The 20,125-nt window shown below is 36.1% G+C and overlaps 1 protein-coding gene across 2 annotated transcripts; it reads left to right on the top strand.

The window, feature by feature from the left end:
• Nucleotides 1-1,167: 1,167 nt before the first annotated feature.
• On the top strand, nt 1,168-19,812 carry LOC107850766 (dihydrolipoyllysine-residue acetyltransferase component 1 of pyruvate dehydrogenase complex, mitochondrial). 2 transcript variants are annotated; one of them, XM_016695513.2, is made up of 23 exons: nt 1,168-1,442; nt 5,036-5,086; nt 7,323-7,371; nt 7,449-7,482; nt 10,188-10,237; nt 10,338-10,382; nt 10,521-10,594; nt 10,850-10,919; nt 13,043-13,231; nt 13,329-13,373; nt 13,506-13,579; nt 13,981-14,050; nt 14,259-14,660; nt 15,640-15,700; nt 15,795-15,839; nt 15,924-16,007; nt 17,695-17,771; nt 17,852-17,914; nt 18,192-18,262; nt 18,346-18,406; nt 18,676-18,736; nt 18,896-18,976; nt 19,435-19,812. In XM_016695513.2, the coding sequence occupies exons 1-23, from the start codon at nt 1,345-1,347 to the stop codon at nt 19,491-19,493; spliced, it is 1,914 nt and encodes a 637-aa protein (XP_016550999.2). In that variant the 5' UTR covers nt 1,168-1,344; the 3' UTR covers nt 19,494-19,812. The 2 variants fall into 2 exon arrangements, with proteins under 2 accessions (XP_016550999.2, XP_016550998.2); XM_016695512.2 differs by having other exon boundaries at nt 1,220-1,442; nt 7,314-7,371.
• The last annotated feature ends 313 nt before the right edge of the window (nt 19,813-20,125 follow it).

Consider the following 20,125-nt stretch of genomic DNA (forward strand, 5'->3'; position numbering starts at 1 on the left):
TGTCTAGTGCAATTTACTTTTTTTATATAATTTATAGGCTATATACTAAAATAAAATTTATCTTGTATGTGTCCAAAAAATAAAAAATAACCCGCCAAAAAAGAACTTTCGCTAAACTATTAGGGTATTATTTTACAAGTACAATATTTAATTATAAATTAAAGAAATAATGTGTATTTATTAATGATAATATCGTAAAACATAACTTTAAGGGGTGAAAATGACAAAAGTAGTACCTTATATCTAAAGGTTGATTCAAAATATTCCCTTTAAGTATCTATGTACCAATTTTGACTTTTTAAATTTGTCAAAAGTTAAGTCTTTTAGTTCTAATAAAATTTTTGTGAATTTTATTTGTTAAATTTAACAAAAACTATGGGGGAAAATGAAAATTGGCAAACTCACATTTAGATATATAGTATTTGCAGTTTCAAATATTTTTTATTATTTTTAGAATTTAATATGTAAATTTTACTATTTTTGAAATATAATTACAATTTTTTGAACCGCAAACATAAGGGACCATTTTTGTCACTCACACTAGTTATAGGGGTGACACATACACTTTTCCATATGCCAACCAAAAGAAGAAAAGAAAGTTGATAAGAGGAACAAAATAATAAGAATATTGAACCAAAAAAAGCTTTGCATATTTTACAATTTGATGAGACTTCCTTGATACATATGATTAACTAACTAGATAAAATTGTCAAATAAGTATTTGGTGGCAAACAAAAAGTATTAATCTTGACGAGCTTAAAAGATAATTTATAGTATTATTTTGTTGGTGTCTAATTTTTTTTATTATCTAGCAGTTGTTATCTCATTTTATTCAGGGGCGGATTTAGGAGGTAACGTGGGGTCTAATAGATATATAAAAATTATAAGTTGAAACTCTATAATGAAGAACTCCATCAACCACTTTTTTTTTCCAAAAACTCACAAACTTAAAATTTTAAATCCGCCTCTAATTTTATTGTATATTTTTATGTTTTTTGTTTGATATTTTGTTACATGTCCTGACTCGGAGTCTATAAAAAACAGTCTCTTTACTTTATCTGAGATAGTAATATCAATTGGGTATTTGTTATCCTTTTTAGACGTAGTTGATGAAAATACACTAGGTACATCAAATACACTAGGTATATATTGGTGGCTGTTGAACTTAATTACCTCTTTTGAATCTATCCCCAAAATAGTAGACCACATATGCCATTTACATTAGTTATTGGGTTGGCATATACTTTGTAAAAAAAGAAAAAAACTCACAACAGAAGAGAATAACAAGCATATAGAACAAGTAGAGAAGAAAGGGAAGCGTGGGTGGATCTGTTTGAATGATCGATGGCGCTTTCGAGACTTCGTCATCCTTTGATATTCCGTGCTCCTTCTCTTCTCCGTCTTCTCCCCACCGCCCATTCCTCTTTCCGAGCGTTCAACTAGTACGCTTTTTCTTTTTTCTCTTTACATTTTATTTGTCATTTTACGAAATCGCCGAAAATTCGTTTAATTTAGAAGCTGTAATTTATGTTATTGATTTTAATATGAATTATTAAATTGCTTGATGTTCGTGGTGATTGTAGATTTTAGCGCGCAGTACACACATACGGAGAAATGATAATTATATATGTGTGTGCGTTTGGATTTTATAGTTATAGGTATATTTACAGCTTTGGAGCATCTCAATTATTCGATGAGATATTAACTCTGTCTACCAAGGCAATTAATTACCTAGTGTAGATTGTCTCTGTGCAGATTTGAACCTGAGATCTCATGGTTCTCAGCTCGCTTTATTGATCACTAGCTACAACCTTGGGTGCATAGCTATAATTATTTATTTATTTTTGTTTGATAATGGTGGTTTCTGAGCTAGCTTTCCTGCATCTCGACTAATTATATGGGATGCTTTCCACTTGCTACCTCCCCCATCGGCACATATCAAGTAATTTTGTCCACCTAGGCTATGATAGATAGGAAGAATTTACCTAGTGTTTTTGTCTCTGCTGAATTTCAAATTGCTTAATGCACGCGTAGATTGTAGATATTAGCATGCGTGCACGGAGAAATGATGATATATGTTTGTGTGCACGTTTGGATTTTATAGCTATAGGTATTTTCTAGCTTTGGCACATCTCGACTAATTCTATGAGATACCTAACACCTCTCACCTAAGTTGCGTGGACTCTTCACATTCGATGCCACACCCTTGTCAGATTCTCCAACAATACACTACCTTTAGAGAATCACACCCATTGACTTCTTTGAAGAATCCGAGCAATATAGCCTCTTCTCACCAGCAACAGGTAAAGTAGGTAGCAGGTAAGTATGTCTACCAAGGCTAGAATGGATGATGAGAAGAAATCATCTAGTGTTTTTATCTCTGAAAGGATTGAACCTGAGACTTTATGGTTCTCTAACTGCTTTAATGACAAGTAGGACACAACGTTAGATGCATAGCTATAGGTATTTTTTTTAAATGACGGTGGTGTTTGAGATAGCTTTCGCACTCCTGGACTAATTCTACGGGATACTTGCCATTTGCCACTTACACTCTGTCCACCAAAGCTAGGATAGATGGGAAGAAATCACCTAGTATGTCCTTTGTCTTTGTTGAAATTTGAGCCTAAGATCTCATGGTTCTCAACATTCTTTATTGACTACTAGGTCATATCCTTAGGTGCATAGCTATAGGTTTTCTTATAACCATTGTGTCAGGCTAGCTTTTGCACATGTCGACTAATTCTACAAGATACCTGGCACTTGCCACCTACCACCAACAATAAGTGCCAGGTAACTCTGTCCACCAAGGCTAGAATAAACGATAAGAAATCACTAGTGTTTTTTTTTTTTTCAATGCTGGGATTTGAATTAAGACCTTATGGTTTTCACCTACTGCAATGACCATTAGGCAAAGCCCTTAGGTGCTTTATAGCTATAGGTATTTGAGATTGAGTTTCTTCACTCGTGATTGTCTTGAGATGAGGGTCTATCGGAAACAATTTCTTACCTCCCAATATGGGGGTAAGTTTCGTGTACGCATTATCCTCTCCGGACTCCACTCGGTATGTTGTTGTTGTTAGTTGTAGGTATTTGAGACTGAATAATAGTATGTGGTTCTCTAGAATCTAGGCTAGAAGAAGCTCTTGCACATGCAAGAGCATTACCTCGTGGATTAATAGAAAAAGGAGTAGATATTCAAATGATTTATTTTGCTCCATTTTAGTGAACTTTCTGAATTGTTTAGAACCTCAATTTTGATTAGATTTTGGGTCTAAGTTATCTGTTTGCTGTTGGGCAATTTGAAGATTTTCTTCTACTTAAAGGATCAATTTTTAAGATCAACTCCCAACTGTTTGGGGAAAAAACTGATTCTCCTCCATCTAGCAATTTTCCAAAGGATAGAAGATTAAATGGAAGGCCATCACTTCCTTAGGTTTTTGGTGTAAAGAAAACTGTATAGTAAGAGGAAATACAGTTAGTCTCCTGGTTTACTATTCTTTATCTTGAGACGGGGGTCTGTCGGAAACAACCTCTCTACTTCTTCGAAGGTAGCGGTATGGACCGCGTACATCTTACCCTCCCCAGACCCCACTTTGTGGGAACACACTGGGTTTGTTGTTGTTGAAGAGGAAATACAGTTAGTGGATTTCATAGGATCATTTTAATTAGCTTTTCATAGTGGTTGTAAATGTTTGAAGGTGGCCCAATTACCCTTAATTTAGAGGAATACAAGGTTACCAGTTTCAAATAAAAAGTAATGGTTCAAAGGTTCCTATCTTCATGAATAGGGTGCGGATTGGAGTTATGGTGGATAGTTTTAGTAGTGAAAGAATAGGACTGTGATGTTTTCATGTAAGCGCGTACGAGTCAGTATTTTAAGTAATTCCTTCAAATTAAGGGTTTACAGAGCATTTCAAAATGCATGCTAATATCTCTGATTATTAATATAACTAAGCATAAACAGAAAAACGGATTGCAAGATTGGTTATACTTTGTGAGAAATGAAATGGAACTGGTGCCTCTTTGGTTGCAGAATTGCAAGTAGTTTTGAAGGCCTGTACTTTTTATTGAGAAAAGATATCAAAGATGAAGTAATAAAAGGAATAACAAGATAGGAAAGCTAAGATTAAAAAAAGAACGAAAATGCTTCAGATTGCTCTTAACTTTGAAATCGAGAATAAATTTGGTGGAGAAGACAATTATGTTTAGTGACAAAGAAGGGAAGATCTTCTTCCTGTTGATTTTTTTGGGTCTTCTTTCCTCATTAGCTTTTTGGTGCATGTATACCAAAGTCATTTTTAGTATTGGTTCAACGAGTAAATAATTGGGGCATCAAGTTTCTTTTTGTTGGTTAATTAAGGCAGCGCGGGTTTGCAACCCTTCAATGTAGTTTAAATAATTTCGTTATTAATTAACTTATAAGAAGTAGGGTGACGAACCAATGTTTTTATTCTAGTACTTGTTTTGTCTTGTACAAGGCTGTGCATCATTTGTCCTTTTTTATAGGTAGCATGAGAATTTTATTTATGTATGCCAGCAAAATACTGGAGTAATTATTGTATCATTTGTCTTATTATCAGTCATTTTGCATAAGAAATTTGTACAAGAGACCTCTCCTTTCACTTAATTCTAAGTTCCAATGATTGCAATGTGTGTTCAAACTTATTAAGAAGCTGCATGCTTTCTTAAGCACTTCATTAGGATGCAGCGTATATTTTGATGTTTATTATTTCTGCACCTAAGAGTGTGGCCTAGCGGTCAATGAAATGAGGTAAATAGTGGAGATCAGGGACAAAAAACATGTAGTTAATTTCTTCTCATCTGCCTAAACCTTGTTGGGCAGAGTTACCCTATAATCAGTACCTGTACTAGTGGGAGGTTGCAGGTACCCGGTGTAATATTCGAAGACTCGAAGTACGCGTGGACTTGCGAGAATACCAGCAATATGAAAAATAATGCTCATTATCCCCTTATTAATTTTTATGAAATACATTACTAAATTTGCAAATTTTCATTAATGTTTTATTGGGTGCAGTGTTTCTGGGGCGCTGAATCAAATTCCTGATGTGGATGCTACTTCATTAAGGTCTGAATTTTTAGAATTTTTGTTAGTCCATTCTAGCAATTCATTTACTGAAATGTGCCATCTCAACTCAATAGTTGTAATTGACATAATTTCTTTTCAAAGAAAAATATTTTGCCTTTTTCACGGAGAACTTTCGTTTAGCATTAAGATGAACCTATATGTAGAACTATATTAGCTGGTAACCAATTTTTCATTTTTAAATGTTGCAATGGTTTAAGTGAGTTTCTTGGAGTGGATCTAATACAATGTCAAAACCAGAAATAAAGCATTAAGCTAGTTAAGCATTTTCGTGGCCTAAAGGAACTCCACAATCGTCAGACCCAACTCAACCCACTTTGCCAGAGTTCATGTGGTAGAGCTGTTGTGAATTGATGCTTATGTTTCCCTAGAAGGGCCTGTCATAATGACTAATGTTTTTTTTCTTCCCTATCATGTCTATGGTGGCATGAGTCCCACATCTGAAAGAGACTTTATATAATGTTCTTGCACAAATTATAGATGCTGAAGATGTAACCAACTCATTTTATGGATTAAGGTTAAATAGGATGATGCTCCCTCGATCTCAAAGAGATTTTATCTAGGCACTATTTGGTATGGTTTAAAGATCTTGATGAAAAAGGGAAGGTTAGTTAGGGACTTGTATTCCTAAAGTTCAAATGGAATGACATCGAGATGATGCAAAATCAACAAGGAGATGGAAAAAGGTTTTAGCAAATAGCAATAATAAAAGCTTCACCTAAAGAGTCCTAAGACCTGACTACATAAACTTGTTTAGATGTATGATGAAGAAACTGATTTATCAAGTAAACCCGTCTATCACCCCTTTTGTCAATTATGTCCAGAAAGATACCCTCCTCCAGATGATTACCTCGTGACCATAAGTCTTCAGTATTCACATGCATGATTGCAGACAGTCTGAGTCTCTCTCTCCATCAACCTATTGTTGTCGGACTGGGAATCTGGGATATATGCTGTGAATAAGACGATGTGTATCTTCATAAATTTATGTGGCTGAAACAACTTTCAAGGCTTGGAAAGAAGAGAAGATTATTTATGGTGGCAAGGGTACAGTTAAGGCACATACAAGGTAAAAGATGGATACAAGCAAGCAAACCAATATGATGATCAAGGCCTCAAATGGCCATGGAAGCATATCTGGAAACCAAAGTGCCACACAAAGTGGTATGTTTCACTTGGCTTGTGGCCAATGAGGCAGTCCTGACCTTGAACTATGTCTCCAAGAGGGGAATCTCTTTATGCAATAGGTGTTCTTTGTGTGGAAAAGATGCAAAGACTGTTAGACATCTTTTCCTGCATTGTAGATTCACTAACCAGTTTGGCAGATTTTCCTAAATCTCAAAGGCATTTCTTGGACTATGCCTAGCAAGATTGATGATACTCTGGTCAGTTGGGATGAGGCTAGTGTTGGAGCTAGAGACAGAAGCAGATGGAGGATGATTCCGGCCTGTATTTGGTGTACTACATGGAGAGAGAGAAATGATAGATGTTTTGAGAATAGGATCAACCACTTACAGGAGGTCAAACTTAAATGTATTTTCTTCTTCTGGTTTTAGGTGTACAAATGTTTACTGTAATGAGACTAAGTCAATTCTAGATGTTTTAGGATCCATCTAGAGTAGGTTTAGCTCTGGGGAAGATCATACTCCCTTTTGTTTGTAATATAATTTTCTTCAGTACTACCTTCGTAGTACTACCTTCGTACTGCTTTAATACAAATGTTATCAGTTCCAAAAAAATAAAAAAAAATTATGGCTGAAACAGAGGTGATAAAATTTTAGAGATTCCTCAATTAAATTCTTCTATTTTACTACGGTCACTAATTGGATTGCTCATGTCATCTGCACAGAGAATAAATTCTTGAGAGATTGATATTTTGATCATAATAACCACCTAAATTTTGACCTTAGCTATAGTTTCTAGTTTGGGGGGCAATACTAATAGTAGCTTAGTTGCTTAGTCTTTCGCCTTCCATGTACAGTTTTACTGATTTTCATGCTGGTTTAGCAGAAAGTTGACTTAGTGACAAACAAGTATAGGTTAGAATCATTGCACGGGAGATGATATGGCTTCTTTAGGAATTAAGTTGCATCAGTGTCATGTATACATTGAACGAAAGGCAATTAATAATTAATAATCAGCTGAAGGTAGAGTAATCTGTTTCATAATTGTTTTTTCTTGAACTTTATGATGTTCACCGACTATGAAGTTCTGTCAGGCCTGTACATTTCCGCCTGCTCAGTGGAGTCCATGGCATACCATCTAAGGTTAGTTGCAAACACATGTCTGTCAAATAAATTTCATTACTGTATTTTCCCCTCACTCAATGCTGGAGATGTTGCAGCTGCAAAATGGTGTTCGGCACTTCTCGTCAGCTGGTAAGCACATTCTACAAATGATGTTGCTCCCACTCAATGCTATTATCTTTCCAGATATTCATAGATTGCTTTCAGTAGCTTTCACGGTCATATCTCGACTTTCAAGTCCAACACGGGATGAAAAATTAATAACTAGTTCATCTGATAAGTGCATGTAAAAAGAAAAGTTAAGAGTACAAATCAAGACATTCTTTCAACTTCTAACACCTAACAGAAATTGCACGAAACATGGAGATAAGTCCATTCCTGTTGTTTGTAGGAGTCCATTGCTTTCATCATGTGCTTATCTCTTAACTTGAGCTCCTCATTTATACTGTTTCCCTATAACAAATACTCCCATGGTTTTTAATAAATTGAAAGATTAAAAGATGGAGTCTGTGCAAACTTAGTTAAAGATAGTGCACAATGGAAGAAAAAGATTTATATATCTACTAGATGGATATAAGTAAAGATTTATATATCTACTAGATGGATATAAGTAAAGATTTATATATCTACTAGATGGATATAGGTTTAGTCTTGTTATAGAAATTATTATTTTTATTACTCTTTCCGTTTCAAAATAAATGTACTTCCCTTTTTAGTTTGTACAAAAGGAATGCCCCTTTGGCCTTTCTATATCTAGCAACTCTTTAAATCCAATATTTTACATGGCATGTTTAATGCCAGAAAATTCAAAGGGCATTTTTGTACATTACACACATCTTTAGTTTATGACTACACGATTCGAAAACGATACGATCCAAACCATGAGGACTCGAATCTAAGTGCGGAAAGTAAAGATAAAGGATAGATAGATGATAGATAAATAGGTATACACAAAGAAGATGAAAGAATCAAGAACTAAAGAGCATATTAAGCTCCAAAACCCTTAATTCAATAATCCACGAGCACCTAACTCATACGATGACCGTAAGGGAATCAATCGCCCTTATAACCACCGTTTCTAAACGAGATTCAAGATTTGCTTTTCCAAGCTCTCAAGACACTCAAAAGAGTTCATCATAATCAATATTCAAAAACTAAGCTAAGGAAGAAAAGACCCAAGGTTATCTATTTATGGTCTTAAGCTAAGCTATTACATTAGGTCTAAAATTGGCCCATAAACCAAGTGGAATAAGATGGAAAGGTCCAACACAAAATGACCAATCTGTTTAAGGTGGGACGGTCCATGCGACGGTCAGTCAATGGTGTGATGGGCCGTCCCTCCTATCGTCGCTCCCATCCAGCATGTAGTCCCCCTTTGGCCTTCACTTGACGGTTCAAGCGACGATCAGTCACTAAAGTGGCGGACCGTCGCTCCATTGGTCACTCCAAAACAGTGGGGGTCTTGTCATTTTGGCTCCCTCACTCAATCTTCATCACTTGGAATCCTTTTGTAGGCATCAAAGCAAGCTCCAAGCCATCTTCCAAACATGGAGTTGCTCTTTTGTATGCTCAAAATGGTTTCCCAATGCATGTTCTTGTGCCCTCAATGTTACCAAAGCTTGATTCTTCATGTGTTGGCCTTGAATGACATTTTCAAGGGTGTTGATGCCGCTCAGGATCGTATCAAAAAGTCTCCCTTGCAACAACAACATACCCGGTGTAATCCCACAAGTGGGGTCTGGGGGAGGGTAGAATGTATGCAGACCACAAGTCTACTTGTCTAGTCTAACTAAGACACTTTAATTGAAAAGGAGGGAGTATTAGTTATATATATTCAATTTATTTTTGTTTGGTATAATGGTTGATTTGAGATTAAATGGAGTAGTGAGGATTCATATAAGTGGCCGCAACTTGTTTGGGACTGAGGCATAATCATTGTTTGAATGATAAAGAGATGAAATACTAGTTTACATCCTCTGAGCTGATGCTTAAATCTGGTATTGTGGAGACTTTAGGTTTAGAATGTATTTAGTTCTAAGTGTTATCTTGTGCTTTAAAAATTCTAGTGGCTGTTCCATTACCATGATTCATTTGGAAAGACGTAGGTCCTTTCTAAATATACATGTATGTGTTATATTTGGAAAGACGCATGTATTTGTTATATGCATGTATGTGTTATGTGGTTCAGCACTTTTGATCTCCTCACCTGCTACATATAGTTATAAAGAAACCTGAATAGGCAATTTTGGTCCTAGCTGGTGCATGATAAATCTTAGGCGTTTGCTTTCCAGCAAGAGTTAGGTTACTATATGTGTATCTTGTTTTCTCCAAATATATGATTTTGCCCTACTCTTATAATTTTACAATATGCCATGTCGGCCATTGGATTACATGATGTTAACTCAATTTCTCTTCATCTAGTTCAGTGGCTCCGGAGAGTGTAAGAATGTCTAAGAGCTTTAAGGTAGCAAATCTGGCTGTTGTGCGGTGCATTTGCTTGTTACATAATGCAGGAATTTTGAAAAGCAATTAAAAGTTCTAACTAATATATGTGATAGGATAGTCCTTTTAGCTTCTAAGATATTAGGCATGACATGCTGTCCAAGATGTACATCTCTTGGAGAGAATGTCTTTTCCTATTAATCTGTAATATTCCTTTCCTCTTCAGTGAATTTATTTTCTATCTGAGAAAGACAGTGGAAGATATTACGTGACCTCCTGGCACATTATACTACTTATTTCTTGAACCGTGTGAGAATTTACTGATAATATGAGATTTTATGAGGCAGAAATGAGGCTTTGTTAAATGTTATAATACTTATTTTCCACTATTGCAGAGACTCCTTCATATATGGAGGTGGGAATGCCTGCTTTGTCCCCTACAATGGTAATATCTTAGCGGCATTATTTCTAGGAATGATGAATTTTTCTGCTTGCCATTTCTTATTCTTTGGGGGAAGTTTTGACTTACATGTTTGTCACTGCAGACTCAAGGTAATATAGCAAAGTGGAGAAAGAAAGAGGGGGACAAGGTCAGTTGCTTTTCATGTCACTTGAAGTTAAAGTAGTACAATATCTTCACTTCTAGACAGAGAACCTACTAAAGTTTTAACCTCAACAACTGAAAGTTCTGTGTTATTACAATCGGTTGAATTCTGATTTCCTAACAGATTGAAGTGGGGGACATACTATGTGAGATAGAAACTGATAAAGCAACGCTCGAGTTTGAAAGTCTTGAGGAAGGGTAAGCCTAAATTCCAATTGTGCTGTATTTGTTTAAAACTAAAGAGAGAGGATATTCTTTCTGATTTTCTTTTGACAAGGTAAGTAATGTTCTTTTCTGATGTTATTGATTTTCCTTAAATATTCTGTATGTTATTACTGTTCTTCCTGATTCTTTGCTGTTCATAAATGCCTGAATTACTCATGCTAATCATACGGTTAACTGATGCACTTCTCTAATGTATTTGGTTTTGTTGTTTTGGCATATCATTTGCAGTTACCTTGCAAAGATATTGGCCCCTGAAGGAACAAAAGATGTACCAGTGGGACAGACTATAGCAATTACGGTAATAAGAGTTCTCAGATATTTGTCCTACCCCTTTTCCTCGCCATTTTCTACTTAGTAATTATCTATCTTCAGTAAAGCACCACAAAAATATAATTGAAATGATAATGCTGCATTTTTCTCTTTCTCTTCTTCTCTGGAGTTCTTTGCCGCAAAATGAAAAAAGGAGTCTGTTACATCAAAAAAAATTTTAATCGTTCTTTTTAGGATTTCTATTATTCGTTCTGTATGCATAAACAGTAGGAAACTTAAAAAATCTCATTTTGGGAAGTATGTATTCTCTCTGAAAAGATGTCAACTCTTTCCCCTTTTAAACCAGTCTTATTCTGACAAAAGAGACACAGGCTTCTTTGGTAAATAAATCCTTTTGTGGGTCCCAATTGATTATTGATTTGCCTATCAGAGAGCTAACAGTTGGAAGACTGGACACCCACAACAACAACAGACCCATATTTTCTCCATATGGAAAGATCAGCATGGAATCCTTTTGTTTCACTTGTACTTTTGGATTAAATAAAATTTTTCTTATTGTACCGATAGTAGGCTAGTTCTTTTTATGAAAACCTAATGTCTATACTAGTTACCATATACCATTGAAACCATCTGGGTTAGATATTCAACTAAAAGTCCTTGATCTGTCTAATAGAGTCCTTTTATACAAAAGATAATTTTGAGAAAGGTAAATGATGGGGAATTTTGATGGATTAGGATACTTCTTTCCTTTGTACTAGAGAATGAATGGTATCAAGGATCTCCTCTTTAAGTACTGAACTTGGAGGAGAAAGTATAATATGCAATAAATTGATTGTGTCCTACCTAGAGAGAATTGCAAATTTGTTTCTTGGTCTTCTTTCTTTCTTTCTTTTAAGAGCAGAACTTTTAGGTGTTCTGGACCGAGTTTGAATCCACTTTTTATTGATGAAGAAGAAGTTTCATCAAAAAGGCATCAAGAAGATGCAAACGTCGCAAAAGAAGTTCTCTTTGCTCCAATACATGAGAAGAGACTATGCTAGGATGAGGGAGCTAACGAAGTCCAAAAATTGATCAGCGCTGTTTACTGGGGTTCAGTATCTCTAGCTAAACAAGCTAAGCAGACATCTAGCTTTTAGGGAGTGGTTTGGAGTTGAAATTCCATCAAAACATTTCAGTTCCTCCACTCAAAGATACTTGCAGGGATCATCAGTAGATCTTCTTGATGGCTTTGCCAACTCTTCTTAAGCACCATATTTCATATGCATTTTTATTGTGAGTGACCTGACTGACTCCAAAATAGAATCAAACATATTCCAAAGATCAGCTGCTAATGTACTGTGCAGAAAGAGATGAATACCGTGTAAATTTTAGACACACATCTATGATATATTCCTTTAACTCCTTTTTTTTTATTGGCAAATCAACACTATCCAGGAGCAAAATGACATTCCTTGTTGCAATGTTACGACATCCTTAAAGAGTTAACCAACCCTTTGTCAAAAAGAGTTATCAACCCAGTGCTTTATTTGTCAAGTGAATCTTACTGTGGAAAATCTGAAAAGGATTTCCTGACATGGTTTAGATCGAACACAAATAGCAAAGATAAAAATTTCAGGCGAGTATTCTAAGCTCAAACCGAAGTTAATAAGAGTGCTCACTGAATACTCTAGGTGGTAAACTCAGGTGGAAACAAGACAGCCTTCTAACAGAAATGGATCCTGGTTTGGAAGGATTCTTTATAGACTGCCTAGTCCCTGTTCTATTCAAATGACCGTTCCTTTTTCTTTTCTTTTTCCTTCACTTAAAATACAGCTATAAAGGAAATATCTATGTCGTGGCTAATTAGAGATGAAGATGTAGTATTGAATGCTTTAAGTTTACTAGCAAGTTCTTGTCTTTCGGTTGTTCCTCAGCAGTTTATTTCACTATTATGCACTAATTTCTCTACCTCCGTACGAACTAAACTCCGTTCCTTGCCAAAGTCAGGATGATTGATGACTGTCACCTTTAGCTCAAATTCTTGCGGTGTTTTTCTGCCTCGCTATATTGGATGTCTCAGAGCCATCTCATTTCCTACATGCTTAGCTAAAGTTGCTTGTGTAGGCTGCCCAGGCCATATGTTATTGTTAATATTTTCTACTAATCGAGTAGGTGGAAGAAGCAGATGACATACAAAAAGTCCCTGCTACTGTTGGTGGTGCATCAGAGGTTAAAAATCAGGCATCTTCTCAGACAGATGCACCTGGAGACAGTGTTCCAGAAGCCAGTCCTGTGAATATCAGCTCATCTGAACTTCCTCCTCATTTGGTCCTTGATATGCCAGCTTTGTCCCCAACCATGGTATGGAAAGTTAATAATTGACTCTCTACTTTCCATGGAATACTTGGTTCCTTTTCCTCTAAATGCTGATGAAATCTGTTTAAACTTTGACTTATAGAACCAAGGTAACATCGCTAAATGGAGGAAAAAGGAAGGTGACAAGGTTGGTGCTGCATGATATGAGTCTAGTGAATTTTCACACACACACGTGCACACCCCCCACACCCCCAAAAACACTGGGCAGTGGTGAATAAATAGCAATAGCATGTGTTATCTTATTTTTCTTTTCACACAGATAGAGGTTGGTGATATTCTCTGTGAGATAGAAACTGACAAAGCGACTCTTGAATATGAAAGTCTCGAAGAAGGGTAAATTTCCTATCACAGTTTAAATAAGATGTTTAATTGCAATTACTGTACTCTATGATGTAACTATTTCTTAGGACCTTTTAATTATCCAGAAAAGCAGCCTCAAAATATTGAAGGAAGATTCCTTCCTAGCCTGTTCATATTGACTTTATATTATGGCAAGGCCTTCTTAGCTACATCTGCTGCTGTTTATTTCTGGGAGTATGCGAGGTTGTTTTCATTATGGTTTTATCATGTTTCTGGGTCTTTAAAGTAGGGGACATCCATTCCATTCTTCCATCTGTATCCTGTTTGCTCTTGTAGTTTGTGAAACTTTTTCCCTCTGATTAAGTGTTGGTCTTACAATTTCATGTGCTAATTTTCAATGCCGCAAAAAGTATTTTTATTTGCTGTCACTGCAGATTCTTGGCCAAAATACTGGCACCCGAAGGTTCAAAAGATGTGGCTGTTGGGCAGCCTATTGCAATCACAGTAAGTTGCTAATGCTCCTCTCTCTTTTCACTACTGAGAGAAGTTTAGAACTTTCTGTTATCTCAGCGGTTAGAAGATGCAAATCAGTATATACAGATTTAGGGTAGTCTTAGTTCTTTCTTTCTTTTTATTATTTGATCTGCTATAGTTACTCTGCTAGGGATTATTTCTCTTAGCATTCTGTGGAATGATACTTCTCCTTTGCAAGGTTGAGGATGAAAATGATATTGAAGCTGTGAGGACATCAAGCCGCGGCAGCAATGTGGTTAAGGAAGAAAAGTCGGTCCATCATGATGCCACAGCTGAAGTTAGAACTCAGCCAACAGGTTTCAATAGAATTAGTCCAGCTGCTAAGGTGTTAATTACAGAACATGGTTTAGATGCATCATCAATTCCAGCATCTGGTCCTCGTGGTACCCTGTTAAAGGGAGATGTTCTCGCTGCACTGAAGTCTGGAAAGGGATCAACCAACAATTCGCCAATTAAGATGACAACTCCATCACCTCCTCAGGTCAACCAAAAAGCTAGTGCAACAGAATCACTTGGGTTGAAAGCTGATGGACAACAAAAGGATGCTTATGAAGATTTACCCAATAGTCAAATTCGCAAGGTACTCCGAACTACCAACAACAGTTATTTAATCCTTTTACCTTATTGTACTTACTAAATGATAGAACATTCATTGTGTTGACTGGGTATTTTGTGTAATATTCTATCGCATTTGCTAACACATTGGAACAAAATGATGGAAGATCTTATTGTACTTACTAGTAGGAGGAGTGTTTTGTTTGTATTTGTGCCTGTAGTCATGGCGCTATGCATGTGTCTTGTAGTTTTTGTTCGTGGTGTTTTGGTGTTGTTTGTGATTTCGGATAGATAATTGAGAGCATTACTCTGTGGGTGTCGTTTCTTTTATTATCTAGTGGTGTATTACCCCATTTTTGTTGTTTGTTTTTATCTCTTTTGCTTGTTATACTGTTATTTGTCCTGAGTTGGGGTCTATCGGAAACAACCTCTCTACTTCATCTGAGGTAGTGGTATTGACTGCATTTATTTACCTCCCAGACTCCACTTTGTGGGAATACACTGGGTATGTTGTTGTTGTTGTAATGTGACCCTTATAGATTCCCTTGAAAACTTGTTGCAGTTTATTATTCCCTAGTTTTACAATAGCCACCCCTGTTTAAGGAGCTCACTTCTTTTATTGTGAGCTCAATTGCAATATCCTTGTTTGATCATTTTGCATCTTCTTCATGCTATGAATGAAAGTTGTAAAAAAAAAAACGTTTCCAAAAAACTTAAAACACTTTCAATAGGGACCCCAAGTAGGATTTCAGCTGCTCAGAATTCAGATAAGGACTCTAGGTCGGATATTAGCTTGTCTTTTTTGGTTTGTTCTTCTCTGCTGAAGTGCTAGTTATGCAGTATATTCATCGTGATTTTTGCTTTATTCTCGACTCCACTGCTACTTGGCTTTTGCTCAACACCTTTCTTTTTACTCTTTACTCCATTTCCTGTGTGTTTTTATGCATGTAGGAGACCTGCACTGATCACATCTTGCCATGTCTCGCGATCCTTATATTTTGCAGGTGATAGCAGCAAGGTTATTGGAATCTAAGCAATCTACTCCCCACTTGTATTTGTCCGCAGGTTTTGTCAACTCTCAAGTTCTTAGTGCTATAAGCAATAATTTACTTATATCTAATATGTGGAACTCTTTCAAATTAATGGTCATTTCTAACAGATGTTATATTGGACTCCCTTCTCTCCTTCAGAAAGGAGCTTAAAGGTATAGAATTAAGGTGTCTAAATGGTCTTGTTGCTTTTGCTGATATTCCTTCAAAATTATCTGACGCATCTTTATTCTATGCAGAAAAGTATGATGTTAAAGTCTCTGTGAATGACATTGTTATCAAAGTGATTGCAACAGCATTGAGAAATGTACCAGAAGCAAATGGTGAGATGTTATTTGTATTTTCGTTGCTAATTGAAGTTCTTAACTTATTTCATATTAACAACTAAAATGTAGGATGAAGTGCAGCATAGTTAGTTATGAAGCCTAATTGTGTGTTTGTTCAGTATGTGGAAGCAGGCTTTCTAGCTTTGTTAGAGGAATGACCATAACCTTTTTTCTCAAATTTTGATATATAGCCCTTTAGAGAAATGTAAAGTGAGGCTGCATAGGATAGACCCTTGTGCTCCGGGCCTTCCCCGGACCTGCACACACCGGGAGCTTTAGTGCACCGGGCTATCCTTTTTTTTTTTTTTCTGATATTTCCCTGTCAGTTTCATTTAGTTTTTCCGTGTCAGTAGAAGATCATATGATCTCTTAAAGGAGATGTAGGAAGGACGAAAGATAGCTTTTCCAGTTGAATGTGATTGGTGTTTATTGTAACATGCATTTACATATTCTGAAATCCTTTACACACTTATATTTATCGCGTTCTGTTATAGGTAATATTTAGAGTTTATATTTTGATACTGTCATGCAGATTAATAATGTCGCATTGATAATAATTGACGTGCCATTTTTCCCTTTTGTCTCTAATGCTCATGGTGTATCAGATTTTTTCTTGTTCAATAAGTTCAGAATTTAACATTGACTTTGAGAAATGTAGCTATAAAGATATGTTTTTCCATTTATATACTAGCTCTCTTATTTCCAAAGGTCTAGTGAGTCTCCTACAATATCTTTTACTAAGAAATGTTTAATGAGACACTTAACCAGTTAACCCCATTAGGCTTCATCCTAATTATCTGCCATTTCTGTTGGTCCGGAGTGAAGCCTCTTAACTATTTAACTTTTCTTAGTGAAAAAAACACTCACTTTGCAAAGGAGAAACTCTCACCTTATTTCCTGAAAACTTTTATGGGAGGAATAGGAGACTTGTCTGGTTACAAGATACAGTTTGTTCACCAGATGATTTTTTAAAAAATGCTATATTACAAAATAATAGTCCTCTATTTGTATACACTTCTTCTGTCTTCCTCATCCCATAACTCAAAGAATATCTATGCTTTGACTTTTATGTTGTGGAAAATGGAAATACAAACTATTAGTCTGACTGGCCAAAGATTCTCCAGATATATCCTCTTTTTCTTCTGTATATATTGCAACTTATTGCGGAAAGAGTTGCTTTTGTTTACAATGTACCTCTCATTCAGACAAATTTGTAACGGAGACCACTATTTCCATGAAAACTATCATAGTTTCGGTTCCTCTCCTAGCATTCATAATAACTATTGAGCAACGTCCATCCATTGGTGTTTGTCTAGGATACTGTACAGTTGTAAGTTGACCTTTTGTCCTATTTGTCTACTGTACATCATGTTGTGAGTATTAACAGTGTTGCTGAACTGCTCTACTGAAACCTGTAGCACTTCTCAGAATACCCTTATAACCCACCCCCACAAGCAAGGATATGTGAAAAGGCTGGAGAGTTCATTGTATTTAATTGATGGGTATAACCTACAAATATGGTTTTCTGCTATCTAAGATCGGTTCATTGGCAATCAATGCATATTCTTCATTGAATTTTATTATAATAAACTTTTAGTATTCTTCCGGATGACTAGCTTAGTAAAAGACACTTTCTCCCATGAAATATTGCTCCTGATAAGCTTACTCTTTGTATCCGTTACAGCTTACTGGGATGATGGAAAAGGTGAAGTGGTTCTTTGTAGTTCTGTTGATATATCCGTTGCAGTTGCAACTGAAAAGGTACGTGCCTACGTGGCACACTACCATTTTTGTTGGATCTTATATGAATCTTGTTCTCATCCCATTCTCTTGAGCTGCAGGGCCTGATGACCCCAATTATCAGGAATGCTGATCAAAAATCCATATCCTCAATTTCTGCGGAGGTAAAAATGGATATAGGCTGAATTGTTTATTTTTTCCAATAGCCCTGATGATAAGGCTAGACAGAGTATTTTCTTTTAAGTTCGGATATTGAAATTCTGCTATATGTATAATCTATAGAATTTTGATGCTTTCAAAGGAACTGCAGTCTGTTAGCACAGTACATTGTAATTTCTGCAATATGTATAAACTGCATATTATCCGTCCTTATTAGGAGTCTAGTGTCTCAGCTTATTGTGGCTTCTTACCTTCTTATTATCATCTACTTGTGCATGAAAGATCAAGGAGCTAGCTGGAAAGGCACGAGCTGGAAAGCTTAAACCTAATGAATACCAAGGTGGCACTTTCAGGTGAATAATTGACTTTGAATTCTAGGTCTTGTATAGAGAAGCTCCGTTGGTCAGGAATTACATCTTCTATGTTCTTTATGCAGCATTTCAAACTTGGGCATGTTTCCAGTGGACCGGTTTTGTGCAATTATCAACCCGCCTCAGGTCATTATTTCTTCCCTCTCATCCTGGAGCACCCCTGCATGGAAGATCTCTGCTATTCCTTTCCTTGGACTGAATAGATTAGCTTTATATGTTGGCCTCTCCTTAATTGTTGAAACTCCTATAGTTGATGCATCAAAATTTTATAACTGATCTGTCACGTGGAGTTATATAGCCTAGTAGGTCCTCCAGAACAGGTCATTCCTGTCACTGCTCGTAAATCTGCTTTACCACTAGCTTGAAATCCATAACATTGTGATATCTTTCGACAGGCTGGTATAATTGCAGTTGGTAGGGGCAATAAAGTTGTCGAACCGGTGGTTGGTGCTGATGGTTAGTTCTGACTGAAAGTTCTCCTTGCGATTTTTTTGCTTATGCAATTTGTTGGACCAACACTAGTTAGTTTAGGATTGAGACGTATAGTTTTTTGTTTTTCGAAAATGGAGAGAAGAAGTTGTTTTAATTAGTTGAATTTTGCTTCCTTCCATTCAGGAATTGAGATACCAGCTGTAGTTAACAAAATGAGTTTGACTTTATCTGCTGATCATCGTGTCTTTGATGGAAAGGTTGGAGGTAAGTGGAGACTTCTAGTCTTTTATTACTTGTATAGTTTACAGAAGTAGACATTGTCCTTTATGCTATAGTTCACATGTTTGCACTTAATGCTCGTCAAATAGTTTCAAATTCTTAGGCTGATGGTAATAGCAGTCAAGACTGTCAAAAATGCCTCAGGTGTACATTTGGAACCTGAGTATGCTAGATTTAGTTATCCTTACTGTTGCTTCTGCGCTGAGAATTTGGGTTCTTTTTCCTATTATTCTTGGTGGTCAAGGCATTGGAGGCTAAATCTTCTTAAGACTTTTGTCATTCCTTATTTCCTTTTCCTTTTTGTGTCTTTTGATTATTGAGGGAGTGGCTCAGTTGTCATCGAGCTTTTTTTGTTTTCCCTTCGTATCTTGCTACTTTTACTTAAGGAGCTGAATTACTGTTGAGTGTTGATCCATGAAAGCAAATGTGTATAAATCTTGCAGGTGCTTTCTTTTCGGCATTGACGTCTAACTTCAACGATATCAACAGGCTTCTAATGTAATACAAATTAAGCTGTACTTAAGTCTGGGAACAAAATATCCTACAGGACAACCTGTGCAGGCGGCGTAGTTCTTTTTCAGATGATAAGTTGCCTTTTTTCAGATCTCAAGCTTGTATTAATGGTGGCATTTTTGTTCTTGAGGATGAGAATGATTGAGGTCCATAAAATTGGACTAGTTCCAATCTCAGTGATACTACCATTTCTTCAGAGATACTCTCAGTTGAGTTTATGACATCATAGTCCATCTGTTTTTCCTGTAAAGTTGTACAATAAGGGTTCCTCAATATTCTTTACCAAATAAAGAGTTCCTGATTTTTCCCCTCTTGCGTAATCTTATATTGTCCCTTCTTCAGTCCTGTATGAATATGGGATGCTTAACACACCAGGTTGTCGTTTTATAGTGTTTTCAAAAAAAAATTCCCTTTTGTTTGTATGCATAAATTCTATGGTGCACTGAGTTTTTAGGGCAGAAGATAATTGACAAATTAATAAATTACATTGGTTGCATTTGAACCTCCGTTTGGGTAACTGGTTCTGTAGCTCTTTACAAATTTATTTTGTGTTTTCATTTTCTTCTGTTTAAATTGTGAAGGGTTATTTTCACCCAAACACGAGATGTTTGCAGAAATTTG

The sequence above is a fragment of the Capsicum annuum genome, chromosome 12 (assembly GCF_002878395.1).
Source record: "Capsicum annuum cultivar UCD-10X-F1 chromosome 12, UCD10Xv1.1, whole genome shotgun sequence".
NCBI classification, from domain to species: domain Eukaryota; kingdom Viridiplantae; phylum Streptophyta; class Magnoliopsida; order Solanales; family Solanaceae; genus Capsicum; species Capsicum annuum.